Below are 22,607 nucleotides of genomic sequence, written 5' to 3'. Positions count from 1 at the left end.
ACAAACACCTGTAAAATATAATAATCCAATGCAGTAGCAATACAATAAATAATTTTAAGTGGAGGGGGTTGGTTTAATCTATGGTGGTGTTGTACCGTGTTTGCATTCTGTTTTAAGATGCTACTGTTGTCTATGTGGTGGACAAAATAAACACATTGTGGGTTAGCAAACACTGTATTTATTGCATGGCCACAGCACTGGAATGTATTATTGAGTTAATTAATTATTCTGCAGCTGTTCATGTTGTTGTGTCCTCCATCCTGTGCATATTAGGGACTAACAGAAAGCAATGCTACCAAAAATTGAATCTTCTATAAAATAGAAAGACTTTTATTTAATTATTAAAATTGCCAGCTCTACTCTTCACCAATTAAGTCAGTTAAAAAAGCAACTTAACAACAACTGAAAATGTTTTCACTCACCTCCACTACTTTAACTTCTCACCCTGCTGCAGTGATGCCTCAGTGTACTCCAAAGTATGTCAGTACACTGTGACATCACTGTTAGGTGTGATTATAGGTGCAATGGAGCACACTTCCAAGCACATCCAACCTGACCAATTAGTGATGCTGGATGTATTGAGAGGTACAACAGACTTGAAACTTTCATCCAGAGAGACCAGTGAAACCTGCTTTTCAGCCTGGTGTTAAGTTACTGTAACGTTTCGTCAAGGCAGCTGGTTTAAATAAAATTTTTCTAGAATATATATTCTGTTCCTACTCTGTAGCTGTGATCTTTAGGAGCCATTTGTGGGATAGGACGAATCTAAGTGGGGTGGGACCTTCACCTTTCGTTTCTGTTGAAGGGGGCTGGGGTTCGGAGGCGGACTGGGAGCAGGCTCTGGCGGTGGGGGACGCGCACTATTGGCTGCAGCGGCCCGCCGGACCTCCTCCTCGTGCCGCTGGATCTGCTGCTGAATAAGAATGAGCTCGCCAAGCAGACCCTGCTGGGGTACGTCATAGTGAGAAAGAGGTAGGAGCAGCAAAAAACATAACAGCCAGCTACTAGTCTGGTCAGCCATACAGGCCAATGCTGCATCCAAAAAACACAGGGCTACAACAGAAGAAGTCTGGCCTGTGTCTCTGTCGCTGGCATTGGTGCTGTTTGTTGGAGAATCACGATTCAGTTAAGGCTCATGTTTAAGAGAATCAAGATCTTTGGCTTTGGTAATCTTGCCACAATCATCAGTGTGACCGAACAAAGTTAAGTCTCCCTCAAACACAAAAGGGAGACGCCAAACTTTGCCAGACTGAAGGCAGAAGAGGCAACCAATACCACAACCAGCGCCTCTCAACAAGTGGCAACAACAGTGACTTGTCATGTGCCACTGTGGATTCATGACTGTACGCTCACCATGATTCAGACAACACAATAACTGATTTTTATAATTATACTTAGCAGTATATAATACATGAAGAGAGTTGAAATTCGGGTTTTACTGTAACGGTAAAATAATAAACAAGTTCAGTCCACTGTTTTAATGTGTTGCAACACAATATTAGGCGGTTCTGAATATAATCGATCTGACGATGTTGAAAATGATGAAAATAAGCAAAGCAAGGATTGGGATTGCTCTATCTGGGGTGAGGCATAAAGCATACTGCAGGCAGGTGAAATTTGCTTTGGTTCAGAGGTCCCCAACATGACAATTTGAGCGATTTTGTGCAATTTTGTGCTGGTTTTTGCGCCTTTCTCTGTGTTATGCACATGCAATACATGTAATATGTTTTTTGAAGTGAAACATCAACTTGTAAGATTTTAGTTGTGTTAAATGTGTTCATGTTGGAGACCAGGATTGCAGACAAAAAGCAGGGCATAGGAGAGGAAAGCTTAATTTTTTTTTTTTTTCAAATGCAGCTTCTCTTTAAATATACATAGTCAGAGCTTCCTATAGTTTGTTTTCAAAGTTTAACTCTGTATAGTATTACAAAACACATAAAAACTTACAATAACATAAAAAATAAAACAGAGAGACACTGAAACCGGTCACTTTATGGAAAAGGACAAAACACAAAATGAACAAAAAGGAGAGAGAACACAAGAAATGAAACACACGTGCATACAAAGTGTTTGCCAGAGATGATATACTATGGTGGAAGGGTTGGTGTCTATGAATGAGCCTTCTGGGGAAAAAAGTTGAGAGGAATGACAAGCAGTAAAGGCACATGAAGTAATGATAAATATGAGCGAAATGAGTGCCATACAGTATGTACATGGTATCCTGTGTTAATGGTGTAAATTTTTATGTAAAATAACACTCAATAGTAAACTGCTCTGCACTGAGAAAAGCTCTTATCTTTCTTACCATCACCTCAGGACCTCAAAAGCGTATCTTGATAACAGGCTAGCATGTAGCCTGAAACTTTTCACATGAAGTAGAACAGACTGAATCAGACTGCACCCAAAAAAAATTAAATATCAATATAGAGGACACCATCAGTCAAAGCACTTTATGGGTGCTCCAGTTCATATAATCAGGACCCTGTTTAAGTGTAGCTTTTAACAACTTATGTGAGACAACATGAAGTCTGCTTGGTGCCTCACAGGCTCTTAAAAGATATTTCGTTATTGCTTACAACTCATATGTTAGTTCTTTGGGTGCATTTTGATTTAGTTCACTATAGTTCTTGCCACTGAAGTGAAAGGTAGCCAAGCTGCAGACAGGAGCAGAGTGGGACTGAGCTGTGGTGGTGTAGAGAGCAGAAAGCTGACAACTGTCAGCAGGTTATTATAAACTTGCCTTTTTGTATTGCTTGTCACCGGCATCTTGTGTGGCTGCAGCAGAAGAATCTGTGGCTTTTAGAGGAGGATCACCTGAGGTTTCTACAAGAGGAGACATAACACCACAAAATAAGGTTATCAATGTATCATTGACTATTGAGTGCTGATTGTAAACAAGCTTAGGGAGAAAATTATGCCCATAACTAAAAAATGCCAGATAGCCATTTAAAGCAGGCCTAGGATAAGAAAAATAGACCAGTGTTATCAAAGTTCAAATGTTTGGAAAATATTGCACTGATATATACACATATTATGTGCATGTAAAGTAGATGCATATGAATACAATGTAATAGAACCTGTTTACATCAGTTCATTTTGAAAGAGTAACGGCCAATGGGGAAACTCGAACAATCAGTGTTCCGACCAATGGTGTAACTTCATCATTCACTCACCAACAGACATTTGTGTTTCTGGGGCGGGCCCCATTTTTAAAGTCCAGCCAAAAACATGCAATAAAGTTCGGAAAACTGGTTAAAGTTGGTTCTGTTTAGGTATAAGGTCAATGAAATTTTGATTGGTGGATTTTCGTGGGGCAGCCTGTTAAGAAGAAAGCTTATTGCAAGACAAAATAAAACAACCTGACATGTAGTACAAAGGAAATTGTCACTGAATGCGTCTTTGTACAAATGACTTTGGAAGATTAGATTAGGTCTTTGCATAAACTTTTGTACCTAGATGCATTTATGGTTGCATCATTATTATTTATCATCACAACTATTTGACATCATTTAAGAAAAAAATATTTTGTAAATATTTGAATTTTTCAAGAATTTCCAACCTAAATTGATGTCTTATGTAAATTTTTTTTCATTTATTTACAACTATATTCAAAAATTTACTTTTTAAATTTTGTGTGCATTTTCCAAACATCTGAGTGTCAGTAAATAAAGGCAGAAAGAGATCGCACCATAGATTAGCAATGAGAGTGTAGTTAAAGAAAGCAGGTGATACAGGCCAGGGGAGAGAGGGTGGAAGTCAAAGGAGGCAAAAATCACACAGGTGGGACAAGGTAAAGCCAAGGACAGTCAGGTTATAGAAAGTCAAAAGGGAAGAGGAGACAAACAGAAAAACAGCCATTTTGATCTTTTAATTTTTCCTTTCCAGACTAGGAAAATCAAAAGATCAAGATGGGTTATTGATCCTATTTAACACTTTTCTTTTACTGCATGTGTGCTTTGATGTGAACAAGAGAATAGTTCTCAGGATTTTAAAAGAAGTCTGGAAGAGCAAGAAATCTAGAGTCTTTTACTGATTCAAACAAACAGATGTCAGCCACAAGGTAAAATCAGATGTCTGCATAAATAATCATACTCCTCTGAATACCCCGAGTCCAAGACCTTTTCAGCATTCTAGTCACAGGTTATACATTTATACAATAAAGAACCTGTGTTAACCATGAACACTGCTGTTGTTGACAGCAGTGTTCCTGCTGGAACCTAACGTGGTATTGAATCTTCCTGCCTTTACAGCTGAACCATGGCAAGAACTCCTCAAGTCCGCAAGCAGGAACCCACAACCATACCAATATCGTGGCAAGATGGTGGTCAAACAGCGGCAGAAAGAATAAAGGGGAGTGGGCAGCGCTACTGAGTGCAGGGTTTACACACCTAACAAAAGATGCAGACCAGCTCCTTTGACTTCACTACCCAAACTCACACCTGTGAAGAATGTGGAGGAGGACAGGAGGATAGGGGAGGAGGAGAAAGGGAGAACAACACAAGATATAAATCATAAAAGACAGAAGCAGCGGGATGATGGTCAAAGCAGGGACACAGCTAAATGGTGTGTATTAAAACAAAGCAGCTGCTGTGCCGGAAATTCAAGTGAAGTAGCCACTTAATGAGAAACTGTTAAAAGAGATAAGCACACCCCAAACTGGTCCTGATCCTCAATGAGCCCAAAATATCCTTTTTTGTAATTACCAGCCAATCAAGAGGTTGCTCTATTTAAAGGCATTTCCTGTACTTGCTAGAGGCGTGTAGGCAGAATAAGATTTCTTTTTTAATATTATCACTTCCTTCCTTTCTGACTCAAAATACTGAATTCAAAACACTAAAACCTCTTCAGTATATTAGAGAAATGTCATGGTTATTTCACTTATTTTTTTGGAACTGATAAGAAGCAGAGCAGTAGGTGAAACCAGAGAGATATGAACCAGTTGCTAATTTGCTGACAATTTTTTTAGGAAGTTTCAACTGACATGATGGTGAGTGGATAATTTTATTCAGGGTGAACCATCCCTTTTGTCAAACATTCTTCAATACATTTGGGAAATGTGAGCACATGGTGTGCTATTAGCAAATTAAAAATCAAAACCCCTGAAGCAGGACTGATGTGAGTGACAAGAGTGATGACAAACTGGAGGTCTGAGGTTCACCCCAACTGTAGTAAACCCCTTATACTCTACAATCAGGGATTAATCCTCTCACACAATACATCTGCTATATGCAACAATGCGATTTACAAGAGATGTTTTTTGGAATAGATGTAAAGTAATGAGAGCTTTCATCTTATCCAAGGAGAGACAGGCACTCTGGCAAAATGACTTATGAAACACCATACAAAGCAGTTTTATTGTGTTTTTAGTTCATGTTTTGTGAACATAGAAATAAGTCTACCCAGGATTGCTGTGGTTGTATAAGGCATGGATTTTAGCATTGCCTATAAAACTACTGATCTAAAACACATTAGTTATAAGTTATTCGGTATAAAGAAGGGCTCTTTGTAGAATCTGTTAGCAACCACAACCATAGACAAGAGGGCTGTTGCAGAAAAAGTAGCAATTTAGAGCATAAAGTAGGCTACTTCCTCATATTTTCTTATAACCTTGAGTTTATGTTATTTCATTCTGCTACGGTAACTTTGAGGTAAGAGAAACCACAAATACCATACTTTAAGTATGGTAGAGCACCCAACTGAATTGTAAGACACATAATGTAAAAACAGAGGCCAATGCAGGTGTGGCAGACAGGTTTGCTTCAGTACAGTTCCTGTTATCTTATTTTGAAACCTGGACACTGGACATGACCTCAGATTTTTGCAAATAACAATTTTATTTTTGTTATGATGCAGTAACTTTATGAAGACATAGTTCAGGTGTTGTTCACTCACCAGTAGACAGGAGGCTTTTGAGGAAAGTGAAGTTCTCTCCTATCTTGTCAAGGTCAGGTAGTAGTTTGGCTATTTCCTCAATCTCTGGTAGAGCCTTGGCCAATTTTTCTGTGGATACAAGAGATAACTGCTGAAGTGGAGAAAACAGAAAGGTTGGATAAGACAAAAAGTCTTATCCGATGATGCATAACTGTGCAGCCATGTTTCAAGTATATCCTAAGAATAACTATCCCTGTTTCATTAACTGAAATCAGGGATAATTTACAATAAAGTTATGGCCTGTTATTATCACATTAATTCACAATCGAGATGTAAACTGTATGTCTTTCACTTCATGAATCAGGGTACTAAAATAAAGATTCTTACCGAGATCAATTTGTTCACTCAGTTCCCAGACAAAATCAGGAATGACCCAGTTGTATTCACTAAAGTCAGGCAGCAACTCCTTCCATTCCTCATAGGTCTGAAAGTAAAATCACAAACCTTTGTTATTTTCACACATGCAGTACAGGATATAAAAGCTCCATTTTATTAGAAATATAATTGATATTTGCAATTAGCAGGAACACAATATGACAGGTGGAAAAACCAACAAATGCATGACATTGTAAATCAGAGACACATTCAATGACTCAATAATGACCTTTTTAGCTGTGTACCCTCCTCCCACTGCCGTGCCCAGCAGAATGTATCGGAGCTTCAGCAGTCTAGCAGCAAGGCGGGCCACCCAGAAGTTGCGCTTCTGCTGGTAGCTACGGCCCCCTGATCCAGGAGGTGGCTTGGGTGGTCGCATGGGCAACCGTGACATAGAAGTGAAGTAGCGGGCTGCCGTGCGATGAGGATATCGCTGAGGGTTGGTGTTTGCCGAATAGCGGTGGTGGATGGCACGGGACAGAGGGTGCAGCTTCTGCAGCGGTACCAGAAATCTCATCCCCATGTTGGTGGAGACCAGGTTCCTGCAGGCCATGCTGAAAGGACATAGAAATAAGACAACAAATTACACAAGCTTATCTTCCTCATGTGCCTAGACAATACAACATCAGAGGGAGCTTCTAGTCATCCCTTAAATTCTATCTCTAATGATACAAGTACTGACCAAACAGTAATATGAACTCTAATTTTATTCACAAGAGAATCATTCTAGCAGAAAAAATGTGACTCTGTGAAACCTGGGAATCTCAGTTTTCATGTTGTTGTAAAAACAGATATTGCAAATAATTGTAATCTTTATCAATTTCCAGCCAAACAAACCAAAATACACAAAATTGATATGTATAATAGTGTACATAACTAAGTAATACTACAAGTTACCAGTTAAGTAAAAGTTAGTACAACGTAGCACCACAATAAGATACAAAATGCAGGTAAAGAGAGAATATTGTGCATATGACCAATTTAGCCATTCAAGTTAACGTTGGAGCAGCAAAATGCATTAAAATCACAATTGAAAACAAATCTACATTCTATGATATATTGCTATCACATATTTAGATACGCATGCGGTGTTAGCTAGTGAATAAAAGGTATTTAAAGGCTGTCAAACAAGTCAGTTTGACTCTGTAAGATCAGACATATCCACCAACCACCGGGGTTAGCTACCTAGCTAGCCAGTTAGCTGTCTAGGTAACGTCCAGATCCCCTACAGCTGCTCAGGGCGCTTTGCAACTTATAATAAATATGTCAGTGACAGTGTTTGAACAAAGGTTATGAATGTAGATAGCCATAATATATTTAACCAGGGGTCTTTTATTCACAAGGACGACAGCTAGCTTGGCTGTCCTCAGCTGTCAAAAGAACCAGCTGCATCTGTAATTTCCTTACACAGCTAACACAACTAGCTTCAGTAACCACTACCTTTATTAAACACGTACTTACCAGGCGGCTTTGCTCCCGACACGCAACATGGTGCTGTTATCAACAGCAGATTAACAAAAATCTTTTTCAAATCCACTCTTTAGGCACAGTTTAATTCATCTTTCCAAATGGTACACATTTCCCCAGCCGCTAACTATCGCGTTAGCTAACAAGGACACAGCCAGAATGACAGTCCACTTCCTGTGGACGTTACTACCTCCAAATCCGCACTGACAGAAAACGAACCAGTGAAGAGTTCCTATGTGGTACATATCAACACCCCTTCCCTAGTTTATGCCTCTCATGTCATTTTGTACGATCATTAACAGCCAGGCCCAACATCAGCTGTGGGTACTAAGCCCACCCTTGAACAATTTTTGTGTGCCTATCACAAATGTGTAGTAGGATGCAGGGACCCTAAACTCTGTATTGAATAGTTTAGCATTTCCAGATGAAATTCCTAACTGTTGCCAAAAACTGGCTGTTGGGCCTCCACTATCCGTTATAAACATTATATTGACTGAAAAATCAATCAAATTATATATATATATATACATATATATTTTAAAAAAAGTCAAATATATGGATAATTGATATTGTATTTGTTTGCAGCCTTATAGTACTTCTATGATGGAATAAAACTTTGTATTAAATACTTAACACACAGAAAGACTTAATCTGTTTGATAAAACACAACCTTGAAACAAACTGCCCATGGGCAGTTTCCTGGTTTTCCATGTTGGTAATCTATCATTTGTGGAATAATTTACCTAGGCTAGAGTGATAATTTACAATGTCCTCAGATGATTATAAAATAAGCATAATGATATCTTCATAGAAAAAACAGACACTATACAGTGCTTACTGCAATTCACTGTAGCATACATGTGAAATGAAAATGATGTTGTCATCCCTACTTGAAGTTTGGTACATAAGAATGCCATGAATTGTGAGTAATTCCCTCAAAGTCTGCAACCTTGCAGACATGTGTAAAGTTAGCAATAGACACCATCCTGAGAGCTATCTGTAAGTTGGACATTAAAATTGGCAATACTTAACACGTAACTTGAATAAACGGTTTAGCTATGCATTAGACAAAATGCAATTGAGATTAAGGCACACAGGACCTTATGTAAGACATATTTGTGCACTTTAAGGTGAGTGCAAACATCAGCGAGGGCAGGAACTGCACAACACTGAAGCTGTACAGTTTATTTCCCAATTCAGGAGCAGGATCCTCCAAACTCAACATTTCTGGAAAGACTGCATAAAATGGATTAACAAGGCTTGTCAAATTTCAAAGGCTCTACAAAATGAGGTATCCTGTGCCTGAATTTTGAGGACACAACCTGCGTACCCTTCACAGCCATTAGGATACCACAATCCATTATGAGCTATTCACTTGTTTACACTTAGGTGATCCATGTCAGCTTGTTAAACTAGTAAAGTCTTGTGACCAATTCACATTTACCAGGTACTGCACTCAGGAAAACTCTATAAACAATATACTTTGAATTTCTTCTACATGTTGACAACTCATACCCATTCTCTACATACAACCATGTACTTTTCTGTAGTTTCTGCAGCATTGTGGAGAATGACAATGGAGACAAAGTAATTGTAGACTTGCAACAGTGTGTTTTCAGAACATTTATTGAAAAGAAAGAAATCAAGATAAATCTGAAATACAATCCTCAGGGAAAAAGAAATGGAAATAAATAAAAAATAAATTATAAAGTACAAAAATTTTCAAAAAAATGTACATCTCTGCCAATAACAAAAACACATATACCCCAGGTGAGCCTCTTTCTGAGGTATGGGAGCTGCAAATAAAAAGCACACCAATTAAACTCTACTGAAAGAGCTGACATACAGATGGACTGTAATAAATCTTTTCTTTTTTTTTTTTTACCAACAATATATTTTCATTCAGTTTGGGTATCAACTTCTATTATTTTCTCTGTTCATTACAAATAGACATTTCCCTGAGGAAACAACATCCACATGAGGGTTCAAACACTCAGTGGCTGACTCAATCTAAATGCCATTCAATGGTTTGTTTAAAATACATGATGTGACTAAGAGGCCAATGCTAACTGTCAACAGTCGGTATATGTTGTACCTGTGTAAGAGCATAGAGGTTTCAGCATAAAAATCAATTGCTTTGACATAGCTGTGTCACAATAAAAGGCAAAACTACGTAAGAGAAAAGCAATAGTATTTACACTTTGCACATCATTAAATTGATGAATTTTCTGTATCAAGGTGCACGATAATGACAGAGCTGAGACCGAATCATTTTGCCCCTAGCAGCAATATAATCACATCTACAACAGACTGCTGATACGAGCAGCAATGCACATTCTTTTTGCCAATTTCATAATTTTACACAGATGCAAAAGATTTTTAATAGGTTCTAGACAAAAAAAGTAAAATGTGTATATTGGATGATTTGACAGAAAAGTAACAAGATTGTCGCATGTTTCTCAAATTCTGAATTTGCAGAGATGAGGTGCTAAATACACTACATCAGTTGAATTCCCTTCTTGTGTCAGATCCTTGGTTTTATACAAAGCATTGAGACAAATAAGGAGAAAAAAAAAGCTGAGAAGTAGATCTACTATAGGAACCTGCAAAAACTATTTTTTCCATTCAGTTTGGTTCAAGTTCTACTTCTTTCAAACTCTAAAGTAGACATTTGCTCCATTATTTTTAACCAAGACAGAACAAATATTGATCCAAGTGCCCCAATCATACTTCACAATAACTGATTGAAATTGTGAAATAAATGCCCAGGATTCATGCCCAAATAAAGAATATCCAAGCTAAAGCCTCAACAAAAGTCAAAGTACAAACAAATCTAATAGACAGTACAAATCAAAAATTGACAAACAACTGATTGTAACACAGTACCAAAATAGCAGACAAAGACACACCAGCCCTTTGATAATCCAAAAACCATACATTTTTATAACTAAAACTTTTTTGACTTTTATGCACACACTAGAAATGTACATCTCATATATACAGATAGAATCCATCTTATAATATTATTATCAGTGTTTAAAGTCAACTTCAGCTGAGACAAATCAGATTTGACAGAACTGAACACAGGCTAAAATAAACTTTTTTTTTTTTTTTTCTTTTTTCTAACGATGTGATGAAAGGTCTTTGGAAACAGAATCAATAACCATAGTATTGCATTGCATTAAATTTTGCTTTTTACACAACATTCAATTTTAGCCTCAGTAGGTATTTAGAGAAAAACAATTAAACCCTGAAAGCAAAGAAGAAAAAAAAAAAAAACAGAATATTCAGAAGCATAGAAACCCATGTGGCTCATGTTTGGGCACATCAGCAACATTTTTTTAAATCCCACAAAAATAACAAATTGAGTCTAAGATTTTTTTTAACAAAATATCATAATTCTTCTGCAAACTGGCACAACAATGTCCATTTGAGGATGTTATGCTTTTCTTACCAGTTTTATCGACTATACATCTGTCTTCTCACACTGACAATTTGCCCACACAATACTATAACAAAATACTATCACTTTCCTCATCAAATAAACAATGCATCTATGAAAACTATTGTCACATGTCATATTTGAGCTTGTCATAATAAAAAAAAATAAAAAAAAGTTTGGATCACAAGTTTCATATGCATTGGAATATTATTACAAGGATCTCAATCGACAATGGCTTTTAGCAACTGAGCAATGTCAGACGTGTTATAAGTGATGTTATGGAAATCTATTGTGACTGTTTCTATATGTATAAAATTATTAATAATTAATGGACAAGCTAAAGGTGATGCTATATGTCATACAAAAATCAGATAATAGTGTTTTTGCCAGACTTTTGAGAAATAATTTGCTCAATGTTGTCATTGGAGAGGAAGTAACTTTACATTTACTTGACATTCTTTAGACACGGTGACTCATAACCACTGAGTTGCACTATGAAAATACTTTGAGACACACACTATTTGAAATGATTAACATGAAATCATATAATTGTTAAAAGGCAGAGTGCTAAGTTATACTGACAGTGGGAACGAGCTGCATGTATGTTGGTGTTTTTTCTTTAAAGTGATTCTCTATCCTAAATCTGCATTTTCACAATCAAACATTACCTCTGGTGGCTTTAGGAAGTTTGTAGCTTTCTCTTATGGTGGCTGTGGTAATCTTGTGTCAGTCATAATGATTTCTAAATGGTACCAATTTTCATGGCTGAATAAAGTATTAAAATGGAAAAATACTTCCTCAATCCACTGATGAAGTGTAAACTGCTTCTCTGCTGTTCATCTGTTTGCTCAGTACATCATTACTGGAATTTAATTCTACCGATTTCTCGCAGTAAGGTTTAATTAAGAAAGAAACTACAAACTTTTACAGCCGCTTTCAAAGTCTACAGGAGTGTGTGAAGAATACTTTCAGAACAGATTTTGGCGAGCATCACTTTAAACGTCAAAGAAACAGCAGTGAACATAAAATATAGCCCTTATCTCTCTATGCAGGTAGCCTATGTGCAATACATGAATACAACTGTACATGGTAATCTGCATCTATTTTATGCAGGGTGTGCTGTTGCGTGGATCTTTTGAATGTGCCAAGAGCAGCGAGCAATTGGGATGCACAATTCCTTACCTTAATTTACTATCACACTTTTAATCAGTCTTCCATAGGAAGAAATTTTGTTTAAATAAAAAAAAAAAAGAAAGAAAGAAAGAACTGGCTTTCTGAAGCCAATCTGATGTGAGTTTGTAGATGTAGGATTTTTTGATTCATATGGTCTCATGCATGTAAATTAACTGTTAACCAGTCAGATTCATGCTGCTTCTTGTGTAGATTTTTCTATTTTTTTAATTTTTTTTTAATTTTTTATAAACAGACATGTGAATGTCAATGTTTTTTAATTCTACAGTAATGCTGTATATTTGTAGTAATATTTCTAGTATTTCAACCATCTTGTCTTTCAAGTCTTCAGAACATGACAAATAGTGAAATGGCGTCATGCAAATCTTGGTATGCTTTCAGGTTCCTGTCTGATGTCAGAAGTTGAGAGGACAGGGCTCACAGATGCAAAAACACAAGATTAATGGTTTATAGCGGCCCACGAGGTTGCAGAGCTCATTACACACTAGAAAGCAACTTTTTGATGGATGAAAATCATTTAGTACGTAGGCAAGCTATGTTGGCTTTAATATTACAGTACAGCTGAAGTTGATGAGAATTTAGTCATTAGCTTTAGAGGTATCTTGTTATGAACTGAAGTGTTGTTGACTGGTTGGTGGCATGACATGGAAAATACAGCAAGGAGCTACAAAAAATAAATGAATGTCTGTGCCATGGGTCATGGCAATGCATCCAATAGTTTTTGAGATATATCAGTCTGGACCAACAGACCAATGGATTGACTATGCTAGCATGGCTAAATTGACAGTTCCTTTTGTTACTGTCTTTTTTTTCTTTTTTTTCATTTTTTGACTTTTCTACATAATATCTTTGTTAAAAACCAGAAAGGTAAACTCTGACAAACTGACAAACATGATGGATAGTCTGCCACAGGTCCCAGCCTGTGTGTGAGAGTGGATCAGCACATCTCACTGCCCTCTTAAAGTTCTTTACTTTTTAAAAGCCATAATGTTCTGAATGTGTATTAACATTATGGCCTCATTATTTTATGCTTTCAATCATCATCAGCCTGCGATGTATTATGTATTGAAATTTTAAAAGCCTACTTTTTCTAAACCTACCTTGCCTACTTATATTGTCAACACAACATTTTCTGTTTACATGAATTTAAATTAAAGTTGGCCGGGCACAACAGTATGACTTTCAGACGCCACGTCACACGACACCAGGCCTACAAATACTTTACATGTGTCTTATGAAAAAATATTTTCACTTATTGTGCAGTTCCCAAATCTTATGAAATCTGGACGGACCTGATCTTATTCTCTAAACTTTCCGAGACCTGTATAATCTGCTCTTGACAACCAATTTGATATGCATATTTTTGTGTTTATTATAAAATGTGAATATAAACTTCTGCCTGGGGTGTGCAATTTAACAAGACAGACTACAGCTGTTCATTGTTCCCAATTTTCTACAATTCTCGGTGTGCTTAAAAGAGTATTTGAATACTGGCTTCAAATAAGTAATCACTGGGGGTCCCATAGTAAGATTTAAAAATATTTTTGGTTATCACTCTGTCCTCTCTAATGAGTGTTTCCCAGGTGGTTATGCTAGCTCATTAAAATGACGCAATATAAACGTACATTAGATGTATAAGACCACTACACAGTAGCAATCAGAGCCTGCACTGCCCACAACAGGTAAGCCGTAGCTATTCATTGTGTGAACATCCTAAAAGCGGGATGATGGCTGCTCAGAAATACAAACACAGAATGAACATCTGCATGCTGCTCTATGATCACATCATACTGAGTTGGTCAGTGCAGCCACCTACAGGTTTCTATCCATTATTCTGTGCACATTCAACTCTACCAGCCTTTCCACTTCTAATAACAGAATCTCTCCATTTTCAAAGTGGAACCTCTTTCTTCTGCCCTCTTCTTCAAACTCCACCTTTATCAACCATTCCTCTTACTCGCCATTCCAGCCAGAGTGGGTTGCACTGAAGTAAAGTACAACCCTTCAACTGGGCTAGCATCTGTTTCATCCTATACTCTACTTCTCTATTTTCTATATTTTCAGGGCAGTGATCTTTCTGAAAGTCCCATGCATGATATCAGACTATATTACTCAAAATGGATATCTAGTACTGTGGTGCTAATGAAATCTGAAGAGCGGGCTATTTTTAACAATGGTATAATGGCAATTACTTTCTAGCATTTAACACCATTCCATCTGACAGCATGTTTGTCAGAAGCTATTTCTCAAGTGGAGTGGAACTTTGGCTCTCTTTTAAACCGCTTTCAGACAGATAATCTTAAGAGGTCATCGTGCTAATTCAACCTGTTTTAACAATCCTCCTCCCAATGTGGGCTGCCTGCTGCTCAGCTTTGGTGGACTCACATTGCAATAAGGGGTGGGAATTAAATTTGATGTTACGGATGTTTGAATGACATTTAAACATAAGCAAGAGAGACCTGAGCGCGCGCAAGTGGGCGAGACACAGAGAGAGCAAGTACTGAGAGAACTGAAGCTTAACTTTATTTGGTACTTATGTGTAATTCTATGGTTTTTGCAGTAATGTCTCTGGAACTACAGTATCAGACGCAAGTCTCTGTGAACGGTGACGACAAGCAATCATCCTGTGACAATTTTACGTGAAGAGGTTGAATGTGCATTCACTAAGCACCCATATGAAAGGTGAGATTGAATACTGTGAGGGGCTGTGGTGGTGCTAGGAGTTGATCATAATTTGATAGGTGGAACCATTTTCTGGGCGGGGTTTGGCTTCAGTGGTGGTGGTTGGCTTTGGAGGCCAGTCGGGGTCCACACTGAGCTCCTGGGCCAGATGCATGTAGCGGGCCTTGGGCGTCTTGCGTGGGCAGCAGAGCCAGGACAAACACTTGTACGCCTGCAGGTCAATGCCCCCCTGAAAACACCACAACCCCAAAAATAATAAATAAATAAATAAAATAAAAATACCAGTGAAAGGAGGAAAGGGAGGAATGAAAAGCGGTGTCATACTTTGTTCAGGTTTTCTTAAACACTTTTACCGACAGTGGCATGCTACTTTATAACTGCCGCATGCAAAATATGAAACTGGAGGAGCCATTTGTGTGATACACAGGCACATTTCTTTACACTGGTAAACTACAACAAGTGTGCATGCATGCAAGTCATTCAAAACAAAATTGAGCATGATAATAGTTTGAAAGAGTTGGCAGTAGACAGCTTAAAGGGTGAGCCTTCTACTTAAAAACAAGCTCATGGAGTCAAAGATCAAACAAATAAAGGATTCCAAAGCAAATCTTTACAGATCAAAAAAAATAAAATAAGTAAAAATTTAAGGCTAGCCTGCTTCAATTGTAAAGCTACTGTACTTCATAGGAACCACTGACAGTGTTGACTGACAGAGTTAGGTAACGAGGAAACTAAGGGAAAGTGCAGTAATAGAGCTTGGTAGGAAGTGGAGGCGCAGTAAATGGGACAAAGGAGGTGGCAAGCAATCATACTTCTAGGGAAAAAGTAATAGGAGATATCCAACGCTTTGAAAATGTAGTTAATGTTTTTCCACAAGAATGTGTATGGTACACATTTGCACATATAAAAACTTGATACTTACTTTGCACTTGGAGCAAATTCAGTAATTTTAATTGTAGTAGTGTATATCACATCCTTTAAAAGGTTGATCTCGCAGATAAAAAGGTTTAAATTGCTTTAAATACTATCATGCCTGGTCTGGCTGGATGATTTCTTCTGTTACTTTCTTTAATTTTGGCAGCTGACTAGAAAAGAAATGGTGCACTAACTCCAACATCTCATCTCTTGTGCATCAGATTGCTTCCTCTCTAATCTTTGTTCTGCCTGACAATTTAAATTTTTTCTTATGTCTTAAATTTTGAAATTTTTTAGCAACACATGACTCAGAAATTTAACATGCTGACAACTGAGCGTGATGGTTTTTACCACCTTGTTAAAAGCACATGTTATATGGTTATATTCTTATGAGTGAGAGCACTTGACCACCGAGTCTCGAATTAAACCAATGACTTCCCAGTCATAGACCCATTTATCTCAATGTAAATGTGTTTATCAGTGAGCTTCAGCAAGAATGTTATAAAGTAAACCAATTATCCTGAAAAGCAGTTATGAAGCTTATCTCACAACAGCGGTTTGGAGTATAACTGTAACTAAGCCCTCAACAGAGTGCCCATTAGAAGAACATGAGAGGATATATCAGGATGAGACTGATGTCTCACACATGCATGTCTTGGTTAGAGGTTACAATAGAAAGGTGCACTCTGTAACATTAGAGAAAGGACAGAAAGAAGGAATACCACACAAGAGGAAAATGAAAGGGCTAGAGAAGAAGGTGTCAGATTTTCCCAACCTGTGGTGTCGGGGCGACAGGAGTGATGCTGCCCTGTTTGTCTCGGCTGAACACAAGCTTCCATAAGACGATGTCAAGGATGAAGGTCTATGGAATAGCGCAGTGGGCAGGGGAAAGAATTACAGAGAGGCTAATTTGATTTCACATAGCTCCTGCTATTTTTTTTTTTCTTTTGCACAGAGGTCTTCAATTATGTTTGCACAGCCACATTGTATTGAAGCTTTATCATGTGTGGCAATTTTTTTTTTCTCCATGAAGTTGTGTGTTAATCATTACATGTGATGTTAAAATTAAATTAAACAAAATTAGTAAGAAGAGAGTGCATGGATACCATTGTATCAAAATACTGAAAACTCTGCAAATGTTTGATTATGTGCAAAATCATTTTGCTTGATTTCAATTCATTTAAAAAGGTGAAAGGAATTTGCACTGGCAGTTTAGGAAATAGCTTCATCTAAAGTGTCTGCTAAGCAGTGTGTGTATGCAAGGGCAGCCATCTAAAAGGAAGGCAGAGGTGTAGTGATACTGCTCCACTGAGTGTGGCAGGCCAGCATAAACTATCCATTCTCATGCAGTAGTACAGCAATAAGTCATTTTCTTAAAGAGCATCCGTCTGTCCAAAAGTTAGACGAGACAAACAGATGCTGCTTTGAGGAATTTCAAAAGCCTCACTTATACATGCGTTTCATCAAAAAAAAGAAAGAAAAAAAATGGTCAAAAACGGTCACATAATTCAAGTATTAACAATTACAGATACCATATTTTGTCTCTTTGAAGACACTAACATTTTCACTTTAGAACATTTCTTCTCACAACACAAGATCAATCCTGCTGTCCAGCTAAGTGAGACAAAGATGAGCACACTGCATGAAAAAACAAAAACTGAACATGAGAAAAACATCTACCGTTACCATGTGTGCATGTGTGTGTGTCTTACCTCCACCACAACAGACACAGCAGCATTGACTAGGATGATGAGGAAGAGTTTTACCCTCCATTCAAACGGGACACAAACAATCTGTACAGAGAGAGAGAGTGCAAGAGCGAGAGAGAGCGACAGAAAGAGAGAGAGAGAGAGATACTCCAACAATTACCATTAAGAACTCACAAAGTGATCATAACTAATAATGCCTTTCTTAGTGCTTTGTGTATCTACAGCAGTTCAGTGAGGCACATATTAATGAACTTACACATGTAATAGTATAAGGCTTGGCATGATAAAAGAAACTGCAGTCTAAACCAGAGCTGAGAAAAGGTGTATATTTTGATGTCTTCTTACCTCAAGAAAGCTGTCAATGGTTTCAACAGGGTGGAACATGATGAACAGGAGGAAAAAATACAAACCCAAGGCAGACAGCACAAAAGGCCCTGGGTAGTGCATACACAAGCACAAACACACACACAAATTTAAAATATAGAAAAAAGAACACTGTAACTACTTTATGACAGACTGATTAGTCTTAAGAGGGAAGTGTCTTACAATTCTTGTAGCTAGGCTGCCTGAAAGGTTTGCCCTTTGAGAAAACGATGGCAACAATGAGATACTGGAAGGAGGAGATATAGAAGAGGCTGGTGTTCTCATAGTTTTGGATGTTGTGGTCGTCCATTTCCGTATCGTTGTGGTCAGAGACATTAATGTGTGATGACAAGTTGCAGGCACTGGGTGAGGACAGAGATTGATTTGAGAAGAACATCAAAATACAGGAATTCTGTTTCATTGAACCAAAAACTAAATTAAAAAATAAGATATAATAAATAAAATGAAACTCATACATACATACAAACAAGAGTAATTAAATGGGGTATTCCACGCCAATAAGCATCATGAAATGATAAGGTAAAAAAGCAAGGTAAAATATTTTTGTTAGGTTGCTGTGCATTAGCAATGACAGCAAGTACTCACTCTGCAAAAGGTGTCCAGACTGTGTACCAGGGCTGCTGTCGGACCCAAAGGAATGTAATGGTCTGGAAGCCCAAGCAGATGAGGATCTGGGTCAGCACAGAGAACAACAGAGGCCCTGAGATCAGACCTGACGGTGGCCGACGTGACACAAGCTCTTTCCACGCTGGATTCAGACTCACTGACGAGGAGAAAGGACAGAAAGTAAAGAGAATGCGTGAGATATGACAAAGCTATAATGCAAATTGCCTTATCAATGTTACTCATCTTCTACTTACTGGTAAAGACAATAAGGAGGATGATAGCAACATCAATGAAGAGGAACTGGAAGTCTCCAAGGTTACTGAGGATCTAAGAAACAAAAACAACAGACAGCACAGATCAGACTGTAAATTCATTGGACTTCTCCACAGCTACTATTGATTACGAAAGCAGCAATACGTACAGAGTAGAGGAGAGTGACACTGATATACTGGATAATGCTGTAGAGGGCCATGAACTTGAACACACAGAAGGAGGTGATGAGAGCAGCACGGCCCTCCCTGTAAAAGCAAGCAACCACTGTGTTAATAAGTAGTCATTTTAATCCATTTCAAGAAAAACACTTTAAAACTGCACTAAATGAAGGAAAACTAAATGCTCGAACATGAGCATTTTCCAATCACTATATCAATAACCTTTGCATCATTAAAAAATACCTACAAAATTGCAAGTAATAACGACATTATCCGTCTTTGATGATTTTGAGATGAGATTTCCCTTCAAGTTTTATTTCGTATTCGTATTTTCTCTTTTATTTATTTATTTAATGTGTGGCACGCAAATAAATAGAAGGCAAAAAAACCTGATGAGGCTGGGGACACAGGAGATGTTGGGGGTCCTGGAGGTGAAGGGAGAGGCTACAGAGGCCTCGAGCTCTGAGAGAGAGATGCCACCATGAGCCCTCTTCAGAGCCTGGGTGAGGAAAGAGAGAAAGATAGCTTCTAAACAGACTGATGTCAATTTATGTATATGTTATTGTTACACCAACATTCGTGACTATACATACCCCACAATCATTTGCTCCATCTCCACACATCCCCACAAAGTAGCTGTGAGCAAATGATAAGAAATAAGTGACTCTGTGCTCAATGGTACTATTTTTCTTTCATTAAAAATTCCATTAAAGAAGTTTATTTAAAAAAAAGATTTCTACAATTTTGACTTATGACTTTTACTATTGATGATAATCTAACAGCCTCTCAGCAGAAAGCAGCATACATTATAATATATATAATAAATAAACTTAACAATCCTTGTCAAAGTACTTTGTCATAGCTACACCATGTGTTTGACTTAAATACTCACTCAACGCCCTGCAACGCCTCAATAAGCTGGGTTTTCTGGTCTGGGGCCATTCTGGCAAACACTGTCCCATGCAGCACCAGCTACAAGGCAGAACACATGGTCATAACGGCAGAAACATTAGGTATTGTGTACAGTGGGAACAACTTTAACATTTCTACTCCAGTTACAGAAAAGGTCAGAGTGACATCCATCCTCATTTAAGGGACATCATACCTTTTGAAGCATGTCCGGGAAATGCTCTGCGATTACTGCAAATGATTTTCCATTCATAGCAAAGTGGTAAAGCTCTTGTGTTTTGGGCTCATCTACATGGCACACATCCTCCAGGCTGATGTTCACTTCCTGTAGAGAAAGTACAGATTAGAGCCAAAACATTACAAGAATAAGATACCACATAGCCTAAATCATCAATAAGTTAAAAATTAATATATATTATATATATTAATATTTCATAAAGGTTTTATTTGTATTGGATTGCATTATGTAAACAAATTGATTTAGTTGCATTATGTCACAATTTAGTTTTTGAAACTTTTTTTCACTTTTATATAAACTGAAAAAGGTATTTGAATTCATTGTATGCCTGCATGCAGTGCGTGTCTGCTTGTGCAAGCCTTTTCATCTGTTGCTCCTGTATGTGTTTTGTGTTTGTGCAGTTATTCGCATTAGTATTAACTCCATCGCCTCACCTCCAGGCAAGATGTCTTGCTCGGCTTGTCAGCATATCTCCAGATGATCTTGGCGGCCTGTCCATCATGGGGAGGGAGGGCATCAGCGATGATGACTGTGTCCTGGGGAGGGATCATTCCACAGTCTCGGGCCACCGAAATCGCTGTCAGCATATTGTCACCTGGAAAGTGAATGGAGTAAACATTTATCACCAAAAGTCCATAAATCAATGATTTGTTTTACTGACACACATCTCCGAATTTTCTTTGAATGGTCAAACCATTAACTGTCCAGTAAAAAGCCCAAAGCTGTAACCTCAGAACTACCCAAATGAGTCTCTTGAATTATGTTCCTCCATCTGTTCCTTGTCTGCCTCTCCTACAAATAGAGTTTTCCTGCTTGTGAGTGATGGTAGAATGGTGAATAGAAATACAAGCTCATTGTGCTGGAGCACTTTACTACCACAAGGGGACACTATCAAATGGGTTTGAGGTGTGATGGCACAGGCTGTGTTTGCAAAAAACATATACATACATATACATACATATATACATACATCAGAATAGATTATAAAATCTTATTGCTTGTTTTTAAATCACTGAACAGCCTGGCTCAATCTTATATCATTGAACTTCTCACCCCATATATCCCTGCTTGCTCTCTTAGATCTGCAAATCATCTGTTGTGCTCAGTTCCAAGGGCAATGCTTGAGACAGAGGGTGGTAGGGCATTTGCTGTGAGGGCTCCTAAACTGTGGAATAATTTCCCGTTGAGAATTAGGCAAGCTACCTCAGTGTCCTCTTTTATAAAACAATTTCCTTTATAAAAAGGCTTTTAAATGAGTTTCTGTTTGTATTATGCTATTATTGTTTTTATCATTTGAAGGCTTTTATTTCATTGCCTTTTATCTATACATCATGATTGCACCGTTTCTTTTTGACTGTGAAGCACTTTGTAAACTTGTCTTTCGAAAAGTGCTATACAATTAAAATGTATTCCTCTTATTATAATTATCATACAAATACCATGTAGTATGTGCAGACCATGAATCACTCATGAATTCTAAATTCACTTTCAGCTTCAATCTTCACACGACAGAGGAAAATGTGAAAGCAAAGGATATAAAGTAAAGAAGAAAAACAACAACAAATGATCCTCTGGTGGACACTGGAGTTAGTTTGTGCCAGTTAGACTGAGCAGCCTAGAAATGTTATTAGTTGAGATTATAGGTACAGCTGAGTAAATACCAGAGGGACTAAATCTAACCAGTGACAAAACACAGGAGATTACCAAATTTACTGTGCTCTTTGTGTGATAGCAATTCAAGAGGTTTAACCAGCTAGAGGAAGAAGTGTAAAGTTTGTGTGTACAGGTATTGTAAGTTAATGTTTACAAATTTGTGTGTTTTGCATTTCTAATTAGGGACTGCCATGATGCAAATACTGTCCTAGTTTTAGGCCGTGTGTACATATGTAGACATGTGTGGGTGCTCTTACCAGTAACCATGACAGTGCGGATATTGGCCTGGTGAAGGTCCTGGAGCACCGCTGGGGTTTCTGCCTTCAGTTTGTTCTGCATAATGATCAGACCCAGGAACTCCATGTTTGTCTCTATGTGATCCCTAGTTCAAAGGAAGATATGTACAAATCAGTAATTAGGTGTCCAGTCCAAAAAGCTTCAAATACAAAATAGTATTGGGGACACACATACTATTGCGCTCAACATCAACTTGTCTATGTTTCATCATTTTGAGTACACACTTTGCTCGACACAGGAAGCCCTTTATTACGTTTTCTTATTTACACTCAGTAAGCATGTTATTAGGAACAGCATACTGAGTATGGCCTCCCTTTCCTCTCAAAACAGCCTCAGTTCTTCTTGGCATTGATTCAACAAAATGTTGGAAACATTCC

The 22,607-nt window shown here is 37.8% G+C and overlaps 2 protein-coding genes across 3 annotated transcripts in view; both read right to left on the bottom strand.

Annotated features, from left to right (window-relative positions):
* The window catches only part of opa1 (OPA1 mitochondrial dynamin like GTPase), a 34,453-nt gene extending 26,525 nt beyond the window's left edge, over nt 1-7,928 (bottom strand). Inside the window, exons 1-7 of the mRNA XM_023401363.2 lie at nt 7,768-7,928; nt 6,536-6,860; nt 6,259-6,355; nt 5,893-6,000; nt 4,389-4,439; nt 2,741-2,823; nt 788-943 (exon numbers count right to left, since the gene is read on the bottom strand). Of these exons, the coding sequence (XP_023257131.1) occupies nt 788-943; nt 2,741-2,823; nt 4,389-4,439; nt 5,893-6,000; nt 6,259-6,355; nt 6,536-6,860; nt 7,768-7,796 (849 nt within the window). The 5' untranslated portion in view covers nt 7,797-7,928. The remainder of the gene's footprint in view (nt 1-787; nt 944-2,740; nt 2,824-4,388; nt 4,440-5,892; nt 6,001-6,258; nt 6,356-6,535; nt 6,861-7,767) is intronic.
* A 1,455-nt stretch (nt 7,929-9,383) lies between these two features.
* Nucleotides 9,384-22,607, bottom strand: part of atp13a3 (ATPase 13A3) — a 39,681-nt gene continuing 26,457 nt past the window's right edge. Inside the window, exons 21-34 of one of the 2 annotated variants that reach the window (XM_023401360.2) lie at nt 22,191-22,315; nt 20,715-20,875; nt 20,239-20,367; nt 20,026-20,105; nt 19,727-19,769; nt 19,523-19,632; nt 19,124-19,220; nt 18,957-19,029; nt 18,682-18,859; nt 18,259-18,437; nt 18,058-18,146; nt 17,716-17,796; nt 16,779-16,865; nt 9,384-15,317 (exon numbers count right to left, since the gene is read on the bottom strand). In XM_023401360.2, coding sequence (XP_023257128.1) covers nt 15,123-15,317; nt 16,779-16,865; nt 17,716-17,796; nt 18,058-18,146; nt 18,259-18,437; nt 18,682-18,859; nt 18,957-19,029; nt 19,124-19,220; nt 19,523-19,632; nt 19,727-19,769; nt 20,026-20,105; nt 20,239-20,367; nt 20,715-20,875; nt 22,191-22,315 — 1,627 coding nt within the window. In that variant the 3' untranslated portion in view covers nt 9,384-15,122. The remainder of the gene's footprint in view (nt 15,318-16,778; nt 16,866-17,715; nt 17,797-18,057; nt 18,147-18,258; nt 18,438-18,681; nt 18,860-18,956; nt 19,030-19,123; nt 19,221-19,522; nt 19,633-19,726; nt 19,770-20,025; nt 20,106-20,238; nt 20,368-20,714; nt 20,876-22,190; nt 22,316-22,607) is intronic. The other variant, XM_087172696.1, reaches the window with a different exon arrangement.

The sequence above is a fragment of the Seriola lalandi genome, unplaced genomic scaffold (genome assembly GCF_002814215.2).
Source record: "Seriola lalandi dorsalis isolate HSWRI2012SDOR001 ecotype SW California unplaced genomic scaffold, Sedor1 jcf7180002053619, whole genome shotgun sequence".
NCBI lineage: Eukaryota > Metazoa > Chordata > Actinopteri > Carangiformes > Carangidae > Seriola > Seriola lalandi.
Note: the sequence above shows the minus strand (reverse complement) of the source record. Positions and strands in the feature narration are given on the sequence as shown.